The 20,312-nt window shown below is 33.7% G+C and overlaps 1 protein-coding gene across 1 annotated transcript in view; it reads left to right on the top strand.

The window, feature by feature from the left end:
• DCC (DCC netrin 1 receptor) overlaps positions 1-20,312 on the top strand; it is a 727,087-nt gene that overhangs the window by 535,121 nt on the left and 171,654 nt on the right. The window contains exon 14 of the mRNA XM_029921550.1: positions 9,382-9,492. Coding sequence (XP_029777410.1) covers positions 9,382-9,492 — 111 coding nt within the window. The remainder of the gene's footprint in view (positions 1-9,381; positions 9,493-20,312) is intronic.

The raw sequence follows: 20,312 nt of genomic DNA, 5'->3' as shown, positions 1-20,312 counted from the left end.
TTTATTTTTCTTTTCAAATGAAAACGATTAAAAATATAAAATACTTTTTATGCAATAATTCGTTAAAGGATGCGTGTTCCAATGGAAAAGCTGAAAATGTGATATTCAATTTATGGAACTATAAATAGCTAAGATGCATGAAACAATGTTCAAGCTCATTAGTAGAGAAATGCAAATTAAAACAAAAATGAGTTAGCATTTTTTTTTGGATTAAAGTAATAAAGATATAAATGAATGATGATGCCCTGTTCTGGGAAGCAAATGGGAGAAACAATGAATACTTATATACTGCTGTGGGCCAGAGGATTCGAGAATTTCTCTGGAAAGCAATGTGTAGATACGTGTTATACAAAGGTGTATATATGTGTGTGTGTGAGAGAGAGAGAGAGACAGAGAGACAGAGACAGAGAGAGAAAGATCTTTATAGGTATATGATCTACATTTTCTACTAGGAATTTATTCCAATTCTGCAGCCATATTTTCTGCAAAGTCATTATAAACATATTCATTCTGCTACTTTAATAGCAAATTATAAGAAAAAAATACACCAAGTATTCTATAGGCAGTTATCCTATAGAAAATTTAGCCAAAATCATATCAAGTAATACTGTTTATCTATTGAAAATGATATAATGTAAGAATACTAAATTACATAGGAAACATTTAAAACATGTTTTAAATAAATAACTTTAAATCAATACTAGTATGTGAGTCTATGTTTATAAATAAAAGAATATGAATTTGTAGAAAAATATTTAGAGTAATATATATCCCAAAATATTGATGGTGATTGTTATTTACATTTGTAACAATAAAATATGTATTTTAGAATTATATATGTAACATGAAAAACTAAAAGTCAAGACTCTAATGTCACATTATGACTTTTTGTCACCAAAATTGAAAACTCTTGCCACTAAAGTTAACTATGCCCACTGAACTGCTGACAGGCAAGTGGCTCAGAAAATAAATGGATAATAGTAGCCACCTGGCCAAGAAAAAACCTTGCTGCTGTTAATTGTTTATCATTTATGGTATTTTTGGCAAAGGGGATTTAACACATTCAGCTCAGTATTATCAAACCAAGATTCTGACTTTCTAAATATACAAACTTTAGGATTTATCTCTCTACAGAAGTGAAATTATTAAAAAAGAAAAAAAAAGCCAGAAGTCTGAAATAATGTGTTGGCAGCATTGGTTCCTTGTGGAGGTTCTGAGAGAAAAAAACTCATCCATGTTTCTCTCCTAACCTCTGGTGTTTGCTGGCAATCCTTGACATTCCTTGGCTTGTAAATATGCCCCTCCTATCCCTGTACCTCGTTCCTCTGTTGCCTTTCTGTGTTTTCTCCTCTTATAAGGACTCCCGTCATTGTATAGACCCCACTCTGAATCCAGGATGGTTTCATCCCAAGATCCTTAACTGATCATATTCATAAAGATCCTATTCCCAACTAAGGTCACATTCTGACATTCCAGGTATTCAGTGGTTTTGAGGTAGATGCTATTCAACTTGCTTACAGATGCCTTTATTTTCCCTCTCAAGAACAATAATTTTTAATTGTATTCTCTAATAAGCTTTATTCAAAAATAAATAATCCAGTCCTATATTTTTATTTATCTAAAATATAGGGGACAATTAGAGCTTCTAATCAGGATGAGTTCTAACCCATTACCACTCTGATTTAATACCGTCCTGGCCAAAAGCAAAGAAATAGGATGAATTAATTAGCTTGTTCTTGGAACAGCTCACAAATACCCGTTCCCATCATTTTGTAGGAACCTGGACTCCAAAGTTGAATTCCTCATTCATACTGTTCTTTCTTCATTTCAGAAACTATAAGATGAGTTTGGGAAGGCAAACAATCTGGGCGGTTATATTTGTAAGTGTACCTGATATTTATTGTAAAAACAAAAGTCACACAGATTCCATTCTTAAATTGAAATGAAGAAATAAAAACTGCCAAAGAACAGCTCCATGTACTTCAAACATTAAAAACAAGTGGAATAGAGTCTCTGCCTTCCTATTCCCTGATCTGTGACCCAGCTTTAGTAATGCTGTTGCATTGCTACATATTATGGAAGTGTCTTCCGTGATACAGAGCATCAGGGCCCAGAAGTTCCTCACTCTGGTAGTTAGGCTATGGTTTTGACTTGTTCCCAGGATATATTTAGTAATATATGCAATTTCTAGCTTACAGAAGTAATTGATTTTCTGTATGAATCTGTCGTACTTTAGAATGTACAGGATTTGACCCCGTGTCTCCAGTTTCTATATGGTACATGGTTATATTGATTTGCCTGTTAAAAACTTGGAAATGCTAGAATGCTTCATTTGGATGATATAAATATTCAGGTGTGGAGACTCACACATTTTTTTATAATCCTCTGTTAGACAGGTGTTTTTTGTTGTGTGTGTGTTTTTACTAGGATAATGAGACATCTGCAATAACAAAGTAATTCAGAGTTATAACAAGGATTTTAAATCATTGCTATCAGTTTCATTGTGAGATCCCCTGTCAACTAAATTTTAAAGTGTTGTTTTTAATTTTTGAGTGCTCTTCAGAGAAAGTTGTTTTGAATTGAATTAAAGAGTTTTCTTGTGTTTCATGGCCAATATAGAATAAGCATAATGATAAACATGCATTGGTACTTTATGGACTGAAAAATGAAACAATAGATAGAATTTTATAACAAGGTTAACATTAGGGGAATAAAGGAAAATTATATTGTTTGAATACTGCACCTCCTCTTCACATAAGTCTTATGAAATTAGAAATACAACAGAATTACAGAGCTTGAAGGCACTTAGTATTGGGGATAGAAACAGGCAGAAGACAATTGTCTTTCAACAATGTATTTTTCTTACAGATAAGGAAAGCATTGCTACTTACACCATGCCTTTTGTAGACTAGAATTATGCTTAGAAGCAGGTAGGAAATACACATGAACAAGCATGTGCACGCACAGGCACAAGCATACACAAACACACGCCCACCCCCACAGACACACTGAGATTGAACTATAGGTCCCTGACAAGTCACACCATTGTTTCACAGAAGAGGTGACTGAGATCTGAAGAGTGACATTGCTAAGATCTACCACTAGTTAAGGAGGTAATCCCAACTTGATTATAGGCATTTCAACTTCTAGTTATGTACTCTGTGTACTACACAATATTGTCATCTTTAGCTCACTGTATTGTAAATGACTCTGGCTATCGTATGAATCTTAAAAATAATTTAACATTTATAACAATAATAACACCAACACTAACTTTGACAACAGCCACTGTACTAAAAACAGGATGGGGTTTCTTCAAAGTATTAGAAATAGAACTACCACATGATCCAGCTCTCTCACTCCTGGGAATGTATCCAAAAGAATTAAAATCAGGATCTGGTAGAGACACCAGCACTCGCGTGTTCACTGTAGCTTTATTCACAAGAGCTGAGATAGACAAACAGTTCAAATGTTCATTTTTAAAATAAATGTTTAATGTTTATTTTTGAGAGAGAGAGAGAGAGTGTGTGTGTGTGTAAGCCGGGGAGGGGCAGAGACAGAGGGAGACACAGAATCTGAAGCAGTTTCCAGGCTCTGAGCTGTCAGCCCAATGCAGGACTTGAACCCACAAACCATGAGATCATGACATCATCTGAAGTCAGATACTTAACTGAATGTGCCACCCAGATTCCCCTCAAATTTCCATTGACAGACAAATAAATTAAGCTGTGGTATATATTGACAAACCATAGAATATTAAAGGGCCTGAAAAAAAAAAAAACAAGGCAGTCCTGCCTTTTGCACCAACATAGATGGACCTGGAAGATATTACGCTAAGTGAAATAAGTCAGTCACCAAAAAACAAATATTTCATGATTCCTTTTGTATGAGATATCTAAAATAGTCAAACTCAAGGAACAAGAGAACAGAATGGTAATTGCAAAGGTAGACGGTATGGGTGAAATGGGAAGTTTTTCCGTAGGTATAAAGTGATACTTATACAACAGTAATAAATTCTAGAGATCTTTTATACAACATAGCACTTATAGTTAACAGTATTGTATGTACACTTCAAAATTTTTAAGAAAGTAGATCTCATGCTAAATGTTTCTAACATTAAAAAAAACACAAGAAATCTTTTGGAAGTAGTGGATATGTTTATTACCCTGATTCTGGTGATGGTCTCATGGATATAGGCAATTGTCCAAGCTCATCAAAATGAATACATTAAATATGTCCAATTTTTTAGTGTATTAAGTATATACTCAATAAAGCTGAAAAACCTCTATAAAAACACTTTTTATATATTTTTTCAAATTTAGTCTTTGTAAGAACTTTATGTATATATTTCCATTTTATTGATGAGAAAACTTAGGCAAAGAGGGAGCACAAGCAAGTTTTTTAAGGTCACATACCTAAGGAGCAGTGAAGTAAAACTTCAAATCTAATTCTGCCTGAACTGAAAACTATACTCCTAGCTCTTAAACTGTAGATAATGTATTGCCAACCACAGATCATGAATGTGTATACATAAAGTGGAATACATAAAGTGGAATAATGCACAATGGAAAAAGATACCTGTTGGATAATAAAAATTGAATATTATTTTAGTAGTTAAAGGAGCTATATAACTCTAGAAGAAATTAAATCAAAGCTTTCCTATCTACTTCTTTTTTAAAAATGCTATTTAAAATTTCTACTGGCCCAACTCAGGAAACACATCCTAGAAAACAACATTTAAAAATAGTCACACAAAAAAGCTTTAGATTCCAGATAGGCTTCCCTCTACCTGACCTTCAGTGAAAAATGAATACATGATAGATAGATAGATAGATAGATAGATAGATAGATAGATAGACAGATACTGTTTTGAAAGATCTTTAAGTATCAGCTGTCAGAATTGGGGCTCATGTTGATTGTTGTTACAACTTTTGAAGATACCTCCTCTTTCAAATGGGAACATTTTCTTTTAATTAAGAGAAAAACTTTATACTGAATTTGACGTTTAATTAAACTCCGGTTGATTCTTTGTAAAAATTATAGAATTCTCAATTCTTTCCTGTCTCCCTGCTTACATTTTAGTTCTGGATGTAATCATTTTAGATAACAGAAAAATTCCTTGCATATTTGCTCCATGCTTTATATTTGCTACTGATTCCCTGTTAGGTCCCAGCCTTGGCCAGGTAGGTCTCTAAAGTAGGTCGGTAGTGCCCCATGAGAAGATAAGACAGAACCGAGTCTTCTCCCAAAAGCACTCCAAGTTATGATTAAAGCTCCATGTAGTTGCTTGGCTTAATTTATCTCAACCTTATTATCCTTATCCCTGAAGTGGGAGTAATAATGTATTCTATGGCAAAATCGTAGAGTATGTGAAAATCAAGTCAGAAAATAATTTGCAAATGTTATCTTTTAAATACTTGATTATATAAACTATTTTAAAATCAGTCTGACATTCGATTCTCAAAAGAACATTATAAGATGGAAAAGAAGGTATTATTACCTAATGTATATGGGAAATTGCAATTAAAAGAGCTTTCAGTACATCTAAACTTGCCCAGCTAAGTACCCCTCACAACAAAGAAGCAGGATATTTGCAACCTAGATTTCTGAAGGTTGTACCCAGAATGCCTCTCAGAAAAGCTGAAATCGCTGGTTCTACTTCTCACTGCATCCTACACTTATCGAGACATAGAAGAAGGTCGAAGTCTAATTCTGTTGGTAAAGGTTTCAGAAGAGAGAATCGGAAGACTTGGACAAAGATACTTTATTTTTATCTTTTCTAAGGTTTTTTTAATGTTTCTTTATTTTTGAGGGAAAGAAAGAGGGTGACCATGAGTGGGAGAAGGGTGGAGAAAGAGGGAGACACAGAATCCAAGGCTCCAGGCTCCAAGCTGTCAGCACAGAGCCCAGCAAGGGGCTTGACCTCACAAGCCATGAGATCATGACCTGAGCCAAAATCAGACCCTTAACCAACTCAGCCACCCAAGTGCCCCTTGGATAGAAATATTTTAAAAGGCAAATTTAGTTTTCTTTTATCCCTACAGTGTAAAACCAGGGTTTACTTGTAGATAATACTATAGTGAAGCAGATTCAATGCAATCTAAGGAAGAACTTTTCCAACAAGAGAAACAGTTGAGCACATTCCTTCCCTTGGTGAATGGTGAACTTCTCATTGCAAAGGTATTCCTGCTTTATTTACAGGATCACTCTGTTAGATGTATATCTAACTAGCTCTAGATGGATCATTTGACTAGATATTAATTAAGATCCCTTTTGATATTGGGATTATATGTATATATTTAAACATTTTTATACTTAATCTAGAATTTCTTAGTTGTTTCTAGTGAGAAAGATTCCATACTTATATCCTAGAATAAAATAAAAAGCAAAAAACATGTAAACTAAAATATAATAGTTCTAGAAAATTTGTCAGGGGGCACCTGGGTGACTCAGTAGGTTAAGTGTCTGATTTCGGCTCAGGTCATGATCTCAGTTTGTGAGTTCCAGCCCCATGTCGGTCTCTGTGCTGACAGCTCAGAGCCTGGAGCCTGTTTCAGATTCTGTGTCTCCCTCTCTCTCTGCCCCTCCCCTGCTCGTGCTGTCTCTCTCTGTCTCTCAATAATACATAAATGCTAAAAAAAATTTTTTTTAAAGAAAGAAAATTTGGCGGGATTTTCAAAGCAACCCAGGCAGTAATATATACAGCATGTTAAACCTTCACTACAGATGCCAGAAAGGATGATATAAACCATCTTCCCTGATTGGAAGGGCTATCCGATCAGTAAATTAGGCTGGTCAGGCCAGATTCCATTGGGGAAATAGTTAATGGATGGTCTCTAAATTGCCTTATAATGTCACTCCAAAGTAATGTTAGTAGGTTTTTGTTTTACTCAAGACTGAATTAGTGATACTGACAGGTCCTCAGTGCAATATATGTAAATAAAAATTTGGCAAAATTTTAAGGAGAGATCTTTCTCCTTTCTAGTGGGGTATTTTACTACTCATACCTACTTTCTAGTGAGATGTTTTAATAAATTCCTACTAAAAATTGATAGATTCTGCACACAGAAAGGAACTCGACTGAAAGTCAAATGAATGGAACAGAATATAGGGCATTCATAAAGATTTCCATGTATATGTCAAAACATTGCATGTGATAAGATGGTGGGTCATTCAGGGTTCAGCCAAAGAATCAGATCAGAACCTGTGCAGATGTGTACTAAGGCATTTCTTATAAGGAATTGGCTTAATTAATTGTGATAGCTGGCTAGGCAATTCCAAATCCACAGGGCAGGTCATAAGGAAAGGCAGGCTGAAATTCCTGGGCTAAAACTGCTGTCGGCAGGCATCTTTAGGGAAGTCTTATTTCTGTTCTTAAGCCCTTTCACTGGTTTGAATCTGCCCCCCTCCCCAATTACCTCAGATAATATCCTTTGCTTAAGATCAGCTGAATATGGCTTTAGTCACATCCGTAATATACCTTCACGGCAACACCTTAGATTAGTGTATGATTGAAAACTGGGGACTTCAGTCTAACCAAGTTGAATAAAACTCACCAATGCAGACTGTATTCCTAATCACTGCTGGAGATGGTATTGATGCAATTGCCCATTCATTTCAAAGAAAAATAAAATTAAACTTCTAGTTTATATAAGAGAATATATTCTTGATGGTCTAAAAATATGTCAGAAGAGACCACTATGAAAGCCATGAGGTACAATGATTAGGTAAGCATTTCTTCCCAGAATTATCTCCCTATTATTTTCAATTTCCTGGAAACTACAATCAATCCACAATCCCTCTGCCTTAGTGATTAACAGCGGTGCCTATGAAAGGGTGCAAAATGTTAACAAATTCAGATCAACATCATGTGAACTAAGGGACAAATCGATGTGAGCACAAACCCATTGAGCCATGACAAAGGCTTTGTGTTCAAAAGCATCCATTTTCCGGAGCTCCAGTGCAATCGGTTAGCGCTCAGTACTTATACGACAAAAGCATCCATTTGCCACCCTCCTAATGGTGTCGGATATTACACTTCAACCTAATATTTTGGGGTATGTTAAGCACTGCTTAGGTGGATCTTTCAACAGCTGGTTTGTGGGTGTGCCTTCCATGTGCCAGGCAGTGTATTGGGATCTATGGGTATTATAGATAAAATATCAGTAATAACAAAAAGAGCAACAGTATTAACTATTCTCAGTCTATTTCTTTATGGAGCCTCTAGTCTATTTTATAAAATTAGAAGCCTCTTAAGGAGATCAGATTTTGTGTCATAGATACTTTTGTGTGGGTAAGTTTATCAAATTGTCTTCTCTAGTAGTATAATTTATTGAAGGTAACTGCTATGGATGTTAAGTCCAAATAACCATCATGGAAAATATTATCTACAATTAATAATAAATTAGCATTCCTCTTAAGACCAAGGTTTACCCATCTGCCTATGCAAAAATCTACAACTATGTAACTATGTACATGATAAGCATCATTTCTCCAAGTTTTTCTTTATGAATTTTTCTTATTACCAAATATTTGTGCCATTTTAGATTAATAGAAAATATGGATTGTAATTCAAACTTACCTGGGTTGTTCAACTTTGGAGATTTAAGGACTTGTCAGTTTAAGCCAAGTCCTCAATGTCTCAAGAAAGTCACATGGTTTTTTAGCAAGTATAATTTGTTTTACAGTAATTTGTCATGGTGATGAGCTGCTTTGAGATTTAGCTAAAAAGACAGTTACTTACATAAAAATTTGTACATATCACACTTAAGATCCATGGGCTATCTCTCATCAACCTGTATTCTCTGTGTTCTCTAAAATAAGCCGTTATGTACAATATTATATGTCCAAGTTATCATGGAGATAGACTTTCTTCATGCTTCTAGTATGGACAGTGTTGCAAAATAAACTATACCTTGCAATAAAGGGCCTAGTATTTTATGTTTAAGTGCAGTGGCTTTGGATTTTTCTTTCTTAGCCCAAAGAAAACATAATCACTGACCTTGAATAAATGATGGAGACATAAATTTTTAGGATGACTGTGCTTGATTTATAGACAGGCCTCTTCTAGACTCTGAGGAAAAATGATCCTTGCTATTTTTGATTATTTCTTCATCTTTCATATTTTATATTCTGCATCTACCCTGAAGCCATTTTCAGGGATACATTTTTATAAACTAGGAAAAAATAAATGAGAATATGTGAAAAATAATTTTATTTCTTGGCTGTACTATTTCTGCCCTTTTGGCCAAAATAATAATAATTATCACAACAATCACAAACCATGTGAAGATGTCTACTGTTTTGAAAACTTTTGAAAATAAGCTAGCAATACTTGTTATTCAGTAACTTTTTTTCCCTTTCTGGAAAATTCTCTTATAGGACTGGAGAAAGGAAGTCAGTATAGTTTCCAGGTGTCAGCCATGACAGTTAATGGCACTGGACCACCTTCCAACTGGTATACAGCCGAGACTCCTGAGAATGATCTGGATGGTAAGACCTACCCCAATCACTGTCACGTTGATTTCTATTTTCTTTGTTACTTCATCTTCAAAGGTTCCCTTATTAGAAGATGATGAACTCCAACACTGAGGGTATTTATTCCTCCTATATCCTTCAGTGCAAGACAAAACAAAATGTGAAATACAAAATCCTCAGTAGAGTCTTCAACAATAGCATATAAAATTATTCTTTAATTACAGTCTTCATAAGTTTTTTCAAGATTATTTGAAATGATCATTTTTCAATTTATCTTATTGAATAAACAACTTTAATATTTTCTTCATGTGAATTGCTACATTTCCTGATAATAGTCATGAAATATAATTACCCTTGCCCTTTTATATGCTTCTGCAAAACAGCAATACATATTTCTTGGTTGCTTGTGATCTGGTCATTAATATTTGACATTTGATTTTTTTTAAACAATCTGCCTTATTTGCTTAATTGGAGGTTGTCTTAAAACTTCTATGGATGAGATACTGAGATTTGTATAAAAGTCACATATCAGTAATTTAAAGATAAGCAAAATTGTCAAAACTAGCAGATGAGAAATAGTTTTTGATATGAAAACATTATGACTAATAGGAAAACAAAATTCAAGAGAAATGTGTAATAGAAGCAACAGGAAAAAAAGTCTAAGTAATGAAGCAGAAATATATGATAAAGAATTAGAATTACAAATTAAAGAAGTAGAAATTTATGAAAAGAAGAGGTACTTGAAAAATAAGTTAGTTATGATCAGTACACTTAAGCTAAGTGATTAAACCTGAGACCAAGAAAAAGTGGCTAAACAAAAAATACATATGTATTAAAAATGAGACTGTCTAAATCACTGGCAGTGAAACTCTTATTCGTTCAATGGTGGACCTCAAAGCATCCAAATTACTGCAAGGTAAAATAGTCTATGCCTCTTCCTCTTCGTCTCCCTCTGCTCTCTCCCACCTTCCCCCATTTTTATTCTTGTCCCAGTTCTTGTATTGTTCTCTCTCCTGTTTGTCCTCCCTTATTCCTTGAACTCTTCCTTCTTATTTTTCTCTTTCTTGGTCTTTCCCTCCCCTAAGTAATTAACTATCACTCGTGATTTTCATATAGTCATAGATTCTACTTTACCAAATAATTAATATGGCAATGAAACAATAACAATGCCATTTCCACAATGTTAATTCTTACCATGTGACAGCACATTAAAAAATATTAATAGGAAACTCAGTCTCAGGCACTGTACATAGCTTAGAGGGTATAATAGTAGATAGGAGGTAGGATTTTCTCCTTGTGGAGTTTAAGGTCTAGCAAAGAAAAACAGACATTCCAGGTGAAGTCATAGGAAAGTGTAATTTCATAGTTCAAATCTGGCTGAATATTGGAAATATCCTATCTATCATCATAGAATGAATAGATAGATTGATAGACAAACAGACCTATAGAAGACTTGTATTTAAACTGAGACTGGAAGGAGGAATAGGAGTTTGGAGTGCAAAGCATACGTTACAAACTGAGGGAGGAAGCATGGAGAGCAAGGCAAATGCAGTTCCGAGGTCAAGATGGACCATGATACTATTTGACGCCTGAAAAAAGACCATCAAGACTGAAACACAGAGATGACATGTGTTGAGGCTTGTAAGATGGCAGGTTCTAAATTGAACAAGACCAAATAAAGGCTTTTGAACTTTGCCCTAAGAATGTCATTAAAGCAATAATGTGCTTTATCCTAAGCAAGTCATTACTGGATTTTTTTTAAATAGTGACTTAATTATATTTGCATTTTGAAGAGATTACTCTGGCTGAGGCATAAACAATTGAATTAGATTAGACAACCATGGACCAACTCAGGACAACCTTCGGGGTTATGTTAGATTTTATTGGGAAAGTAACTTGGCACTTAGAAGAGGTTACTTAATTTGTCTTCATCATTATAAATTGAAAAGTTGTGGAACTACAAAAAGTTACACTTAATAAAGCTTATATTCTTCACTAATAGATTAGGGAATATTCATGTATTTACTTATTAAACATGTATTTCTTTTTGAAGGTTTATATATATCAGGCATTATTTTATGTACCAGGGGTAAAGCAATAAATAATGTCCCTACTCTCAAGGGATATAAATTTTATTGAGATAGAGATGAATAGTGAGAAATTTTCTAAAGAACAAAAAATCCATGATAGACACAATAGCAAAAGATTAGGGAGTACTGTTTTATGTAGGGTATTGAGACGATCTCTTTGATTAGGTAAAATATGAGCAGAAACCTTAAGGCAGTGAGGGAGGCAGCCAGAGGAATAGGTCAGACGAGCCCTCCAGCCAGAATAGCAAAAACAGACATCCTGAAACTGAAGCCTAGTTGTTAGCTGAAGTGTGGGGAGGGGGGTCAGGGTGGGTGGCTGTAAAGTCATGAGGACGTGCTCTGCTTTGTTTAAAGGATAAAAGGACAATTCTGATAAGCTACATAATACCTTATTTTTCTGTTTACTTGAGAAATAACTTTAAAAGTTTATATACTTGTCCTTTATCCTCTAATTTACCTTTATGCAGTATATATTATTAGCCTTACTTGTAAAGGATAGTAACTTGGGCTAAGAAAATTTAACTAACTTGGGGCACCTGGGTGGCTCAGTTGGTTAAGCGGCCAACTGGATCAGGTCATGATCTTGCAGTTGGTGGGTTCCAGCCCCCCATTGGACTCTGTGCTCACAGCTCAGAACCTGGAGCCTGCTTCAGATTCTGTGTCCCCCTGCCCCCACTCTCTGACCCTCCCACACTCATGCTCTGTTTCTCTCTGTCTCAATAATAAATAAAACATAAAAAGAAATTTGAAAAAAAAGAAAGAAAGAAAATTTAACTAACGTAATCAAGTCACTAAGATAGCAATTGAGGGTCTGAAACTGAGGACTAGGTTTTGTACATCAAATATCCAATACAGATCATCAGAGCAAGGCCTCCACTAATCCTCTAGAACTGACCCGGTGACAATAAAAGACTGTGATTAAAGGCAGAAGATTCTAAGAAATGAGGTCATATCATTTACCCAAACCTAAGGGACTATATCTCTTACTGGAAGGAGTGAAAATAAATGGAGCAAAGGTGCCGAAGGTCCTATAAAATATCCAGGATGAATGGGGCTCTCCTCTTGACTTATGTGCTCTTTCTTCTCACTCCAAATGACTCACAATCTAGTGGAACCAAAATGTAAAATCACAGCCCCTGGGGTGGCACAGAACTTCTATTTAACTGTCTGCTTTTCATATCCATTCAATCTTAATATAATCTAATCCATACATCTGTTTTAATCAAGAATCTCTATGCTCTGTTCATGAGTAGAGTCAATAAATACTGCTTAATTGGATTTGTTTGAACATCTCTATACTCTTGGCTTAATAACACCCCTCTTCTGCATGTAACATTCTTGCTTACTTTTCCCTTTCTTGAGAATTGACACATTTATTATGAAATATAATTAAGAACCTATAGTGTGACCCATCGTGGGGAGTACAAACATGAAAGTGATAGTAATAGTTATCTTCAGAGATAAACAAATAATGCCTGCACTGATTGAAAAGACCATGAAAACAAAAAGTGCTTGAACTAAAACCTTCAGGAAAAGAAGGTTGACTAAGATCACAAGGAGGGTGTATAGGACAGCATAGTAGATGTTCTTCAAAATGAAGACCTTTAGGAAAATTATTTTTTCCATGATTAGGTTAAAATGCATCCTCACTCATCCAAGTGCAACTCATGTACCAGTTGATTATCTTAACACATTTCAACACATTTCAAATAATACCCCCTTTCTCATTCTTTCACTTCTTTATTTGGATTTTAATTACTCAGTCAATCCTTGCCCTTGTCCATATGTACATGTTAGGACTCTAAAAAGGGAAATAGAAAATTAATGGAAGAAAATTAGTGGAACTGATGCTCTTGTACATAATACTGTTCTAGATTATGACTTGAAATTGTTCACTCTTCAAATATGATAGAAATAGTCATTTTAGGGCATTAGTTATATGAGTGTGGGATAAATATGGTTCAATTGATTTGTAAAACAGTGTTTTGTCACTGAAAGAAATTAATAGGATCACACATGTTTGGTAGTAAGGCCTTTTTAATTTAGTGACCCATAACCTCTTTTCACTGATACTCTTCTTCTAAAATGATTTCAATTTCTCTTCCTTCTCCCTGTTTTTCTTATTTTGAATGCATTATTCAAATATCAAAAAGTGTTACCCTTGGTAGGAATCAATATTTGGACAAATGGACAATCTTAGAAGTGGTCATAAGTAGTTCCAAAGAATATACAGCCTGATGGCATTTCCTTTTCCATGTGTAAATGCAGAAATATAAATACATGTAAATATATATTTACACTAAGAGAATTTTCTTTAAATATTCATCTCATTTTAACTCATTCATGTAAATGTTTAAAGCATAAAAGTGGCTTCTACTATAGCTTTTATGGCTATGTAGGAGAGTTTTGAGCCCTGAAGTCAGAAATTTCCTTATAGAATTGCTTTGATTTCCCTTAAATAATAGATAAGGGGGAAGCGGCCATTTTGAAAACCAACTGAACTGGGAAGCATTCTTTGCAGTAGCCTCTATTGGGAGGGAACTACAGTGTTACTTCTGCCTAGGTGCATTGTGTTAGGTAAAACTTTTCTCTCTTGCCTTTGAGTCTCCTGGTGAACTCCAAAGGGATGATCTACTCATTAGGGTGGTAACTGAACCCTCCAAGTCATTCAGGAGACACAGTGGAAAGTGCAGATAGTTAACAGCAATCCCTTCTTCTGTGACTTCTGTAATTCCTCCTGCCTTCTCTGCTTGGCTAAATCCTTGTGAAAATCAACAGTAACTTGTAGAAAAACTCCAACACCTCATGGATTGTCCATTTAATTAGGATGTTTTGTTAAAGTAATTATAGAGCCAAACCTTACTGTTTGTTTAGGGCTCCCTGAAAGCATGTTTGCTGTTGTTACCAGTGGCTGGAAAGTTTTAATATTTATTTTGTGCCTCAAAATTTCAACTTAAAGAAACAAGATCATTAGAATTCCCCAAAGTCCTTATGTAAATGACTTGCATAAGGATTTGAGAGAATTTTTGATGAAATTCAGCAAGGATATAGAGCTTGGGAATTAGTTTGTGCTGCTTTTGTGCCCCTCCCTAATTTTGAAGTGAACAGGTAGAAATTGTGATTTGCAATCAGTAATGATGTAATTTAAAGTTAAACATCTACCTTAAAAGGAGCTTGGCTAGCAAAAATTAGCAATGCAGAGAGGCTCCTGAAAGTGCCACTAAGAGATGTAGCAAAAACTGTGAACCTAAGAGCAGGCTCTAATTTCCTGCCCTAAAGAAAGAGATAATTAGCCCTATTAGCCTGATTGAGTATGGGTAAAACAGGGTTACTGCAAATGCATTTCTTCTGAGAACTCAACCACAAAGAAATTCCTTTGTTTTTGAACCTACATGATATATAATATTCTCCAAGAACATGGCTTTGAGCAGGAACACATGAAAGCTTATTTTCAGAATAATAATACAACCTAAAATGATGAGACCACTATGAAAGGAAAAACACTGCCTATTAAAATTGTCATATTTATTTAAAAAAAAGACTACAAAAAGTAGAAAAACTCTGGGCAGAAGAGTGAGAAATGAGAAGAATAAATTTGGGGCTAATTGGAAGGAATTGAAGAATAGAAAAAGGAAGGAAGAAGGAGAAGGAAAAGGAAGAAAAGATGGAAGGAACGCCAGTAAACTATATGTGTGAGTTATGGTAGGCTGAATGATAGCCTCCCTCTCCAAAATGTCCATGTCCTAGTTCCTGGAATCTGTGAATATGTTAGTTTCCATGGAAAAAGAGATTTTTGTAGATATCATTGAATTAAGGATTGTGAGATAGGGGATTATTCAGGATTATCCAGCTGGGCCCAGTGTGCTCTCAAAGACCATTCTAACAGAGAAGTATGAAGGGTGTCAAACAACAGAAGCAAAAGTTGGAGTGATGTAAAGCCAGGGGCCAAGGAAGGTGGGTAATGTCTCAAAGTTGGAGAACGCAATAAAGCAAACATTCCTGGAGCCCCAAGAAGGAACATGCCTCTGGGTTGACATATCTATGTAAGCTCCTTGAGATTGCTATTGGAGATCTAACTTCTAGAAATGTGACCTAAAGAATCTGTGTTGTTTTAAGCTTCTTAACTTGTGGTAATTTAAACCACTAAGCATAGCAGTAATAGTAGTTTCCAGAGAAAAAGTATTTTGGTGTCATTTGAGTAACAGACAAAGAGAAGAACAGTGGACCTTTGAACAGTGCCAAGATTAAGCACACTGCTCCGCATGCAGTTGAAAATTCACGTATAACTTTCGTTTCTCCAAAACTTAACTAGTAAAACCCTACTGTTGACTGTAAGACTTACCAATAACATAGTCAGTTAACACATATTCAGTATGTTATATGTATTATATACTGCATTCTTAACAATAAAGTAAGCTAGAGAAAAATATGTTATTAAGAAAATCAGAAAGAAGAGAAAATACATTTGCATACTGTTTTTATTGAAAAAAAAAAACCTACATACAAGTGGACCTGTACAGTTCAAATCCACATTGTTAAAGGTCCAAACTGTTTGCTTGTATCAAAATAAAAGTTAGCATAAAATATTATAAATCTGTCAGTTTATGTTTTATTTTAGCTTCATATTAGCCAGAAGGTATGAAAACAATAAGCACTAAGTTTGAAATAGAAAAGTAGGTCAAGAAAAGGGGAACAATATATAGAAATGAGAGGCTCAAAAATCTAGTATTTCAGAGTCTGAACATCTAATGAAACCTTAAACTGAGCAAGAATCAGAGATAAACAGTATGTTCTATGATAATAGTCTTACCTAATAAATAGCTAAAGAAATAAGCTAAGGCCCAAAATTGTCTAAGATTTGATAAAAGATAAACACCATGGCAAATTGCATATCCACCCAAGAACTGATTTTTTAAAAAATATTTTAAAATATGTATTTTCTAGGGGCACCTGGATGGCTCAGTTGATTAAGCGTCCAACTCTTGGTTTTTGCTCAGATCCTGATCTCATCATTTCTGAGTTCGAACCCCATGTCAGGTTCTGGCTGACAACACAGAGCATGCTTGGGATTCTCTCTCTTCCTCTCTCTCTGCCACTCCCCCATAAGTTCATGCTCACTGTCTTTCTCAAAATTAATAAAATAAAAATAAAAATATACATATTTTCTAAATTATTGGGAAAGTAAAAATCAATAATATATTATGCAGCAAAGTACAGAAAATAAAGTTATTAGTAAGGAAAAATGGAAAACAATTTTAGATGAGAGAAATTCTAAAACTGAATAAAACAGAATTGACTTCCCTTTATAAAAGAGACCTTGAGATCCTTTTAAAAACAAAACATAACTATATATTTTTAAGACAAAGGCAAAAATATTTTAAAAATTGGACAAAAGAATTAATGGCCACAAGTTGATACGATTCCAGGGTAATGATGACAATACATACATACAACAGACATATATATAAATGCATGCATATATACATGCATACTTGCACACCAGACACATACATGCACACACACAGGCTTACAGATGCACATACACACAGGCATACACACAGACATGCATACACACACACCCACATACACATATACATGCATGGAATGGATGTATAAATTTACATTGATAACTACAAATAAATATATAAGTCATGAAACTTCAAATCTCAAATATACAACACTTAAAGTACATAAACAATATATTTTTCAAAAAATTCAGAAGACCAAGCTCCGTCTGTAAAAGAATCTTTCTAAATGCTTGGCACCACATAAAAATACACACTGGCAGAAGAAATAAAAGAGAACTTGGAAGACAAAACATGGAATGAGAAAACTTTACATGCTTCAATCATAATTCCAAAAGAAAATAAAGAATGGGGGAGAAATAAATTTTGAGGAGATAAGTGATAATTTTGCAGAATTGGTGAAATATATGGATTACTGAATTCAGAAATAATGCTCTACCTTTGATACATTGTACAATACCAAAGATAAATACAAAAGAAGAGCTTAAAATGCCTGAGGAGAGTTTACTTATTTAGGAACGACAATTATACTGATGACGTCTCCCCGATAGCAACAATTAAAGCAGAAAACAATGAAATGTCTTCAAAGCACTGGTAAAAAAAATTACTATCATTAAAGATTTGTATGTATATCCAACTAAACAATTATTCAAGGAAAGGAAGCACAAGGAAAAATAGACCACCACCACCATCCTTTTTATAAAGAATGTACATTAAAACAAAAGATAAGGAAAATACCTAAAGGGACTATTAGAAATGTGATTAACAAAATAATGTGACTTATGGTTACATCTAAACAAATTATGGCCATCTAAAAGAAAACATATGATTTGGAGAGTTTAGAAAGTTGGTGAATATGAGGTAGTAAAGAAGAAGGAGATCATGGCAGTTAAAAAGTCTTGAAATTGTCTTCATAGTGTTCTCGTGAAAAGAAATGATAAAAACTTCAGACTGCAATTTTATGTGATCTCAAAATTGGAAATATTATAACCAGAAGGATATAGAGTATATTATTTTGCATCTAAGTAGAGAAAAAATAAAATAGAAGAAGGGGCTCTTTAGCCTATACAAATGAGGTCATAAAAATGAAAAATAATACTTTGTTATGAACAAATGGAAAGTTAAAAGTGCATAATAAGATCATATAAATAAACTTTACTGTAGTAACAACAATAAGTATGAGTGTATTAAACTCACCAGTTCAACAATTCCATTTAGTAATGGAATTTTGAAGACATCCATATCTATTCTATTTACAACTGACAAAGTTTACAAATATTAAAATAGGAAAAAGTTGAAAATAAAAAAATGGGTGAAAATACCAGTCATCTTAACAATAAACAAATGTAGGTTTTTCTTTGGTAATTTTCTTAAGGCCAAAAACATCTTTAAGAATAGAGTCACTATTAATGGTAAAAAGATTGACTTATTGAAAATATGCAAATTGTTGAAGAAATATGTATTACTATATATATACATAGTATATATACTATGTATAACATATATTATAAATATATGCTTTTGTAACAAATTTATACTATGTAAGCAAATCTTGACATATCTTTATGAAAAGATTTATAAACATTTAGTACATATTCATCAGTATAGAATCAGTTATGTATACAGTTGTAGGTAGAAACAACAACAAATCAACACAAATCTCACCATCCAAAGATAATCAGATTATCACTCTTAACACCTAAATATATATCCTTTGATTTTTGTGATTATACACTTTTCGATATACACATACATATATAAAACATTTATATATGTGTTATAATGAAAAATATCTATGTAACTAAAATGAGAATGTATGCTTACTGTTCTACAAACTTCTGTTTTAAATAATTTTCATTTTTATCTTTGCAGATTATGATTTTATCTAAAATCCAGATCATATTCAAATGTCTTCAATGGACCCCCCAAAACTTTCTTTACAGATCATTTGTACAAACTAGAATTGAATCTAGAATTACACACTCTTTACATTTTTATATCCCTTAAGGCTCTCAGTCTACCACCATTCCTTTTCTCCTACTCTGATTCCTGGAAAAGACTGGCTTTTTATCTTCTATGTTCAACAACTCTAATATTTGTTTTTGTCTAATTATTTCTTGTTTCATTTAATTTGTTTCATTTAATTTGTTCCTCTAGGGTCTGTAAATTTATAAACTGGAAGTTATGTACAAAGACCAATGTTATATGTAGAGATTTTTACACATCTCAGAAGAGGAAAAAAATTAAAAAGAAAAGAATATGGAAAACTTACCTGCATAATTGAAATATGCACAGTTACAGAATCACAAATTTTTTCTCCTAAGCATCCAAAGTATATTTAGTATTTGAGTATAATAAAATGGATATTAAAATTCTTGGATAATACTAAACACATTGATCACAGTGTAATTAAACTAATGGTCAGTAATAATGGGATATCCAATTAGTTTGTAAATATAAAAACATTCTTTCAAGTAATTCATTGGTCCAAAAGAAATCATATTATATCTAAAATCTAACTTTTAGCCCCCGATATCTAAGCAATCTTGTTTACTTATATATCTATTAAATTTAAAATATAGGGATACAATTTATTACTTGCCCATAAGCTAAAACACAGCCTGCTTAATACCTTTCCTTAAATTCCACCTCTGTACTACAATATACTTGAGGTCCATGCAAAAAAGTAGCTACCTTTCATATAGGAAATGGATGATTAAGTCTTTGGTGTTGTAAAAGCAACTTCATTTAAATATAACCACCCCCACCACCAAAAAAAAAGAAGAGGAAAAAAAAAGTAATGAAAATAATAAGGGAAAAACCCAAGACACATTTCCTAGGGGGGGGGGAAACAAAAAAAAAATCATGTAATTTCTGTCCTTGACGGAGTGTATTAAATAAGCAAACACCACCAACAAGCAAAACAAGTACTACAATGTAAAAGTATTAAAAAAAAAAGACAACCCTCTCACATGCATAAATGAAAGATTGCACACAAAGAACTCACATCTTTTCAAGCTTCAATAGTAAATATTCTGGTACTATGTATTAAATACTGCATGGTTTGCCCAAGCTAAGATGAAACCACATCATAAATCAATAAGCATTTTGCATTTTCTTTCATTATCTACTCAAAGTCATGCCTACTGTACCTCTAAACATTTCATTAAATCCAATTATACAGCAAACACTACCAACATAAACTTAGATTGTATTGCAG

The sequence above is a fragment of the Suricata suricatta genome, chromosome 14 (genome assembly GCF_006229205.1).
Source record: "Suricata suricatta isolate VVHF042 chromosome 14, meerkat_22Aug2017_6uvM2_HiC, whole genome shotgun sequence".
Classification (NCBI taxonomy): Eukaryota; Metazoa; Chordata; class Mammalia; order Carnivora; family Herpestidae; genus Suricata; species Suricata suricatta.
Note: the sequence above shows the minus strand (reverse complement) of the source record. Positions and strands in the feature narration are given on the sequence as shown.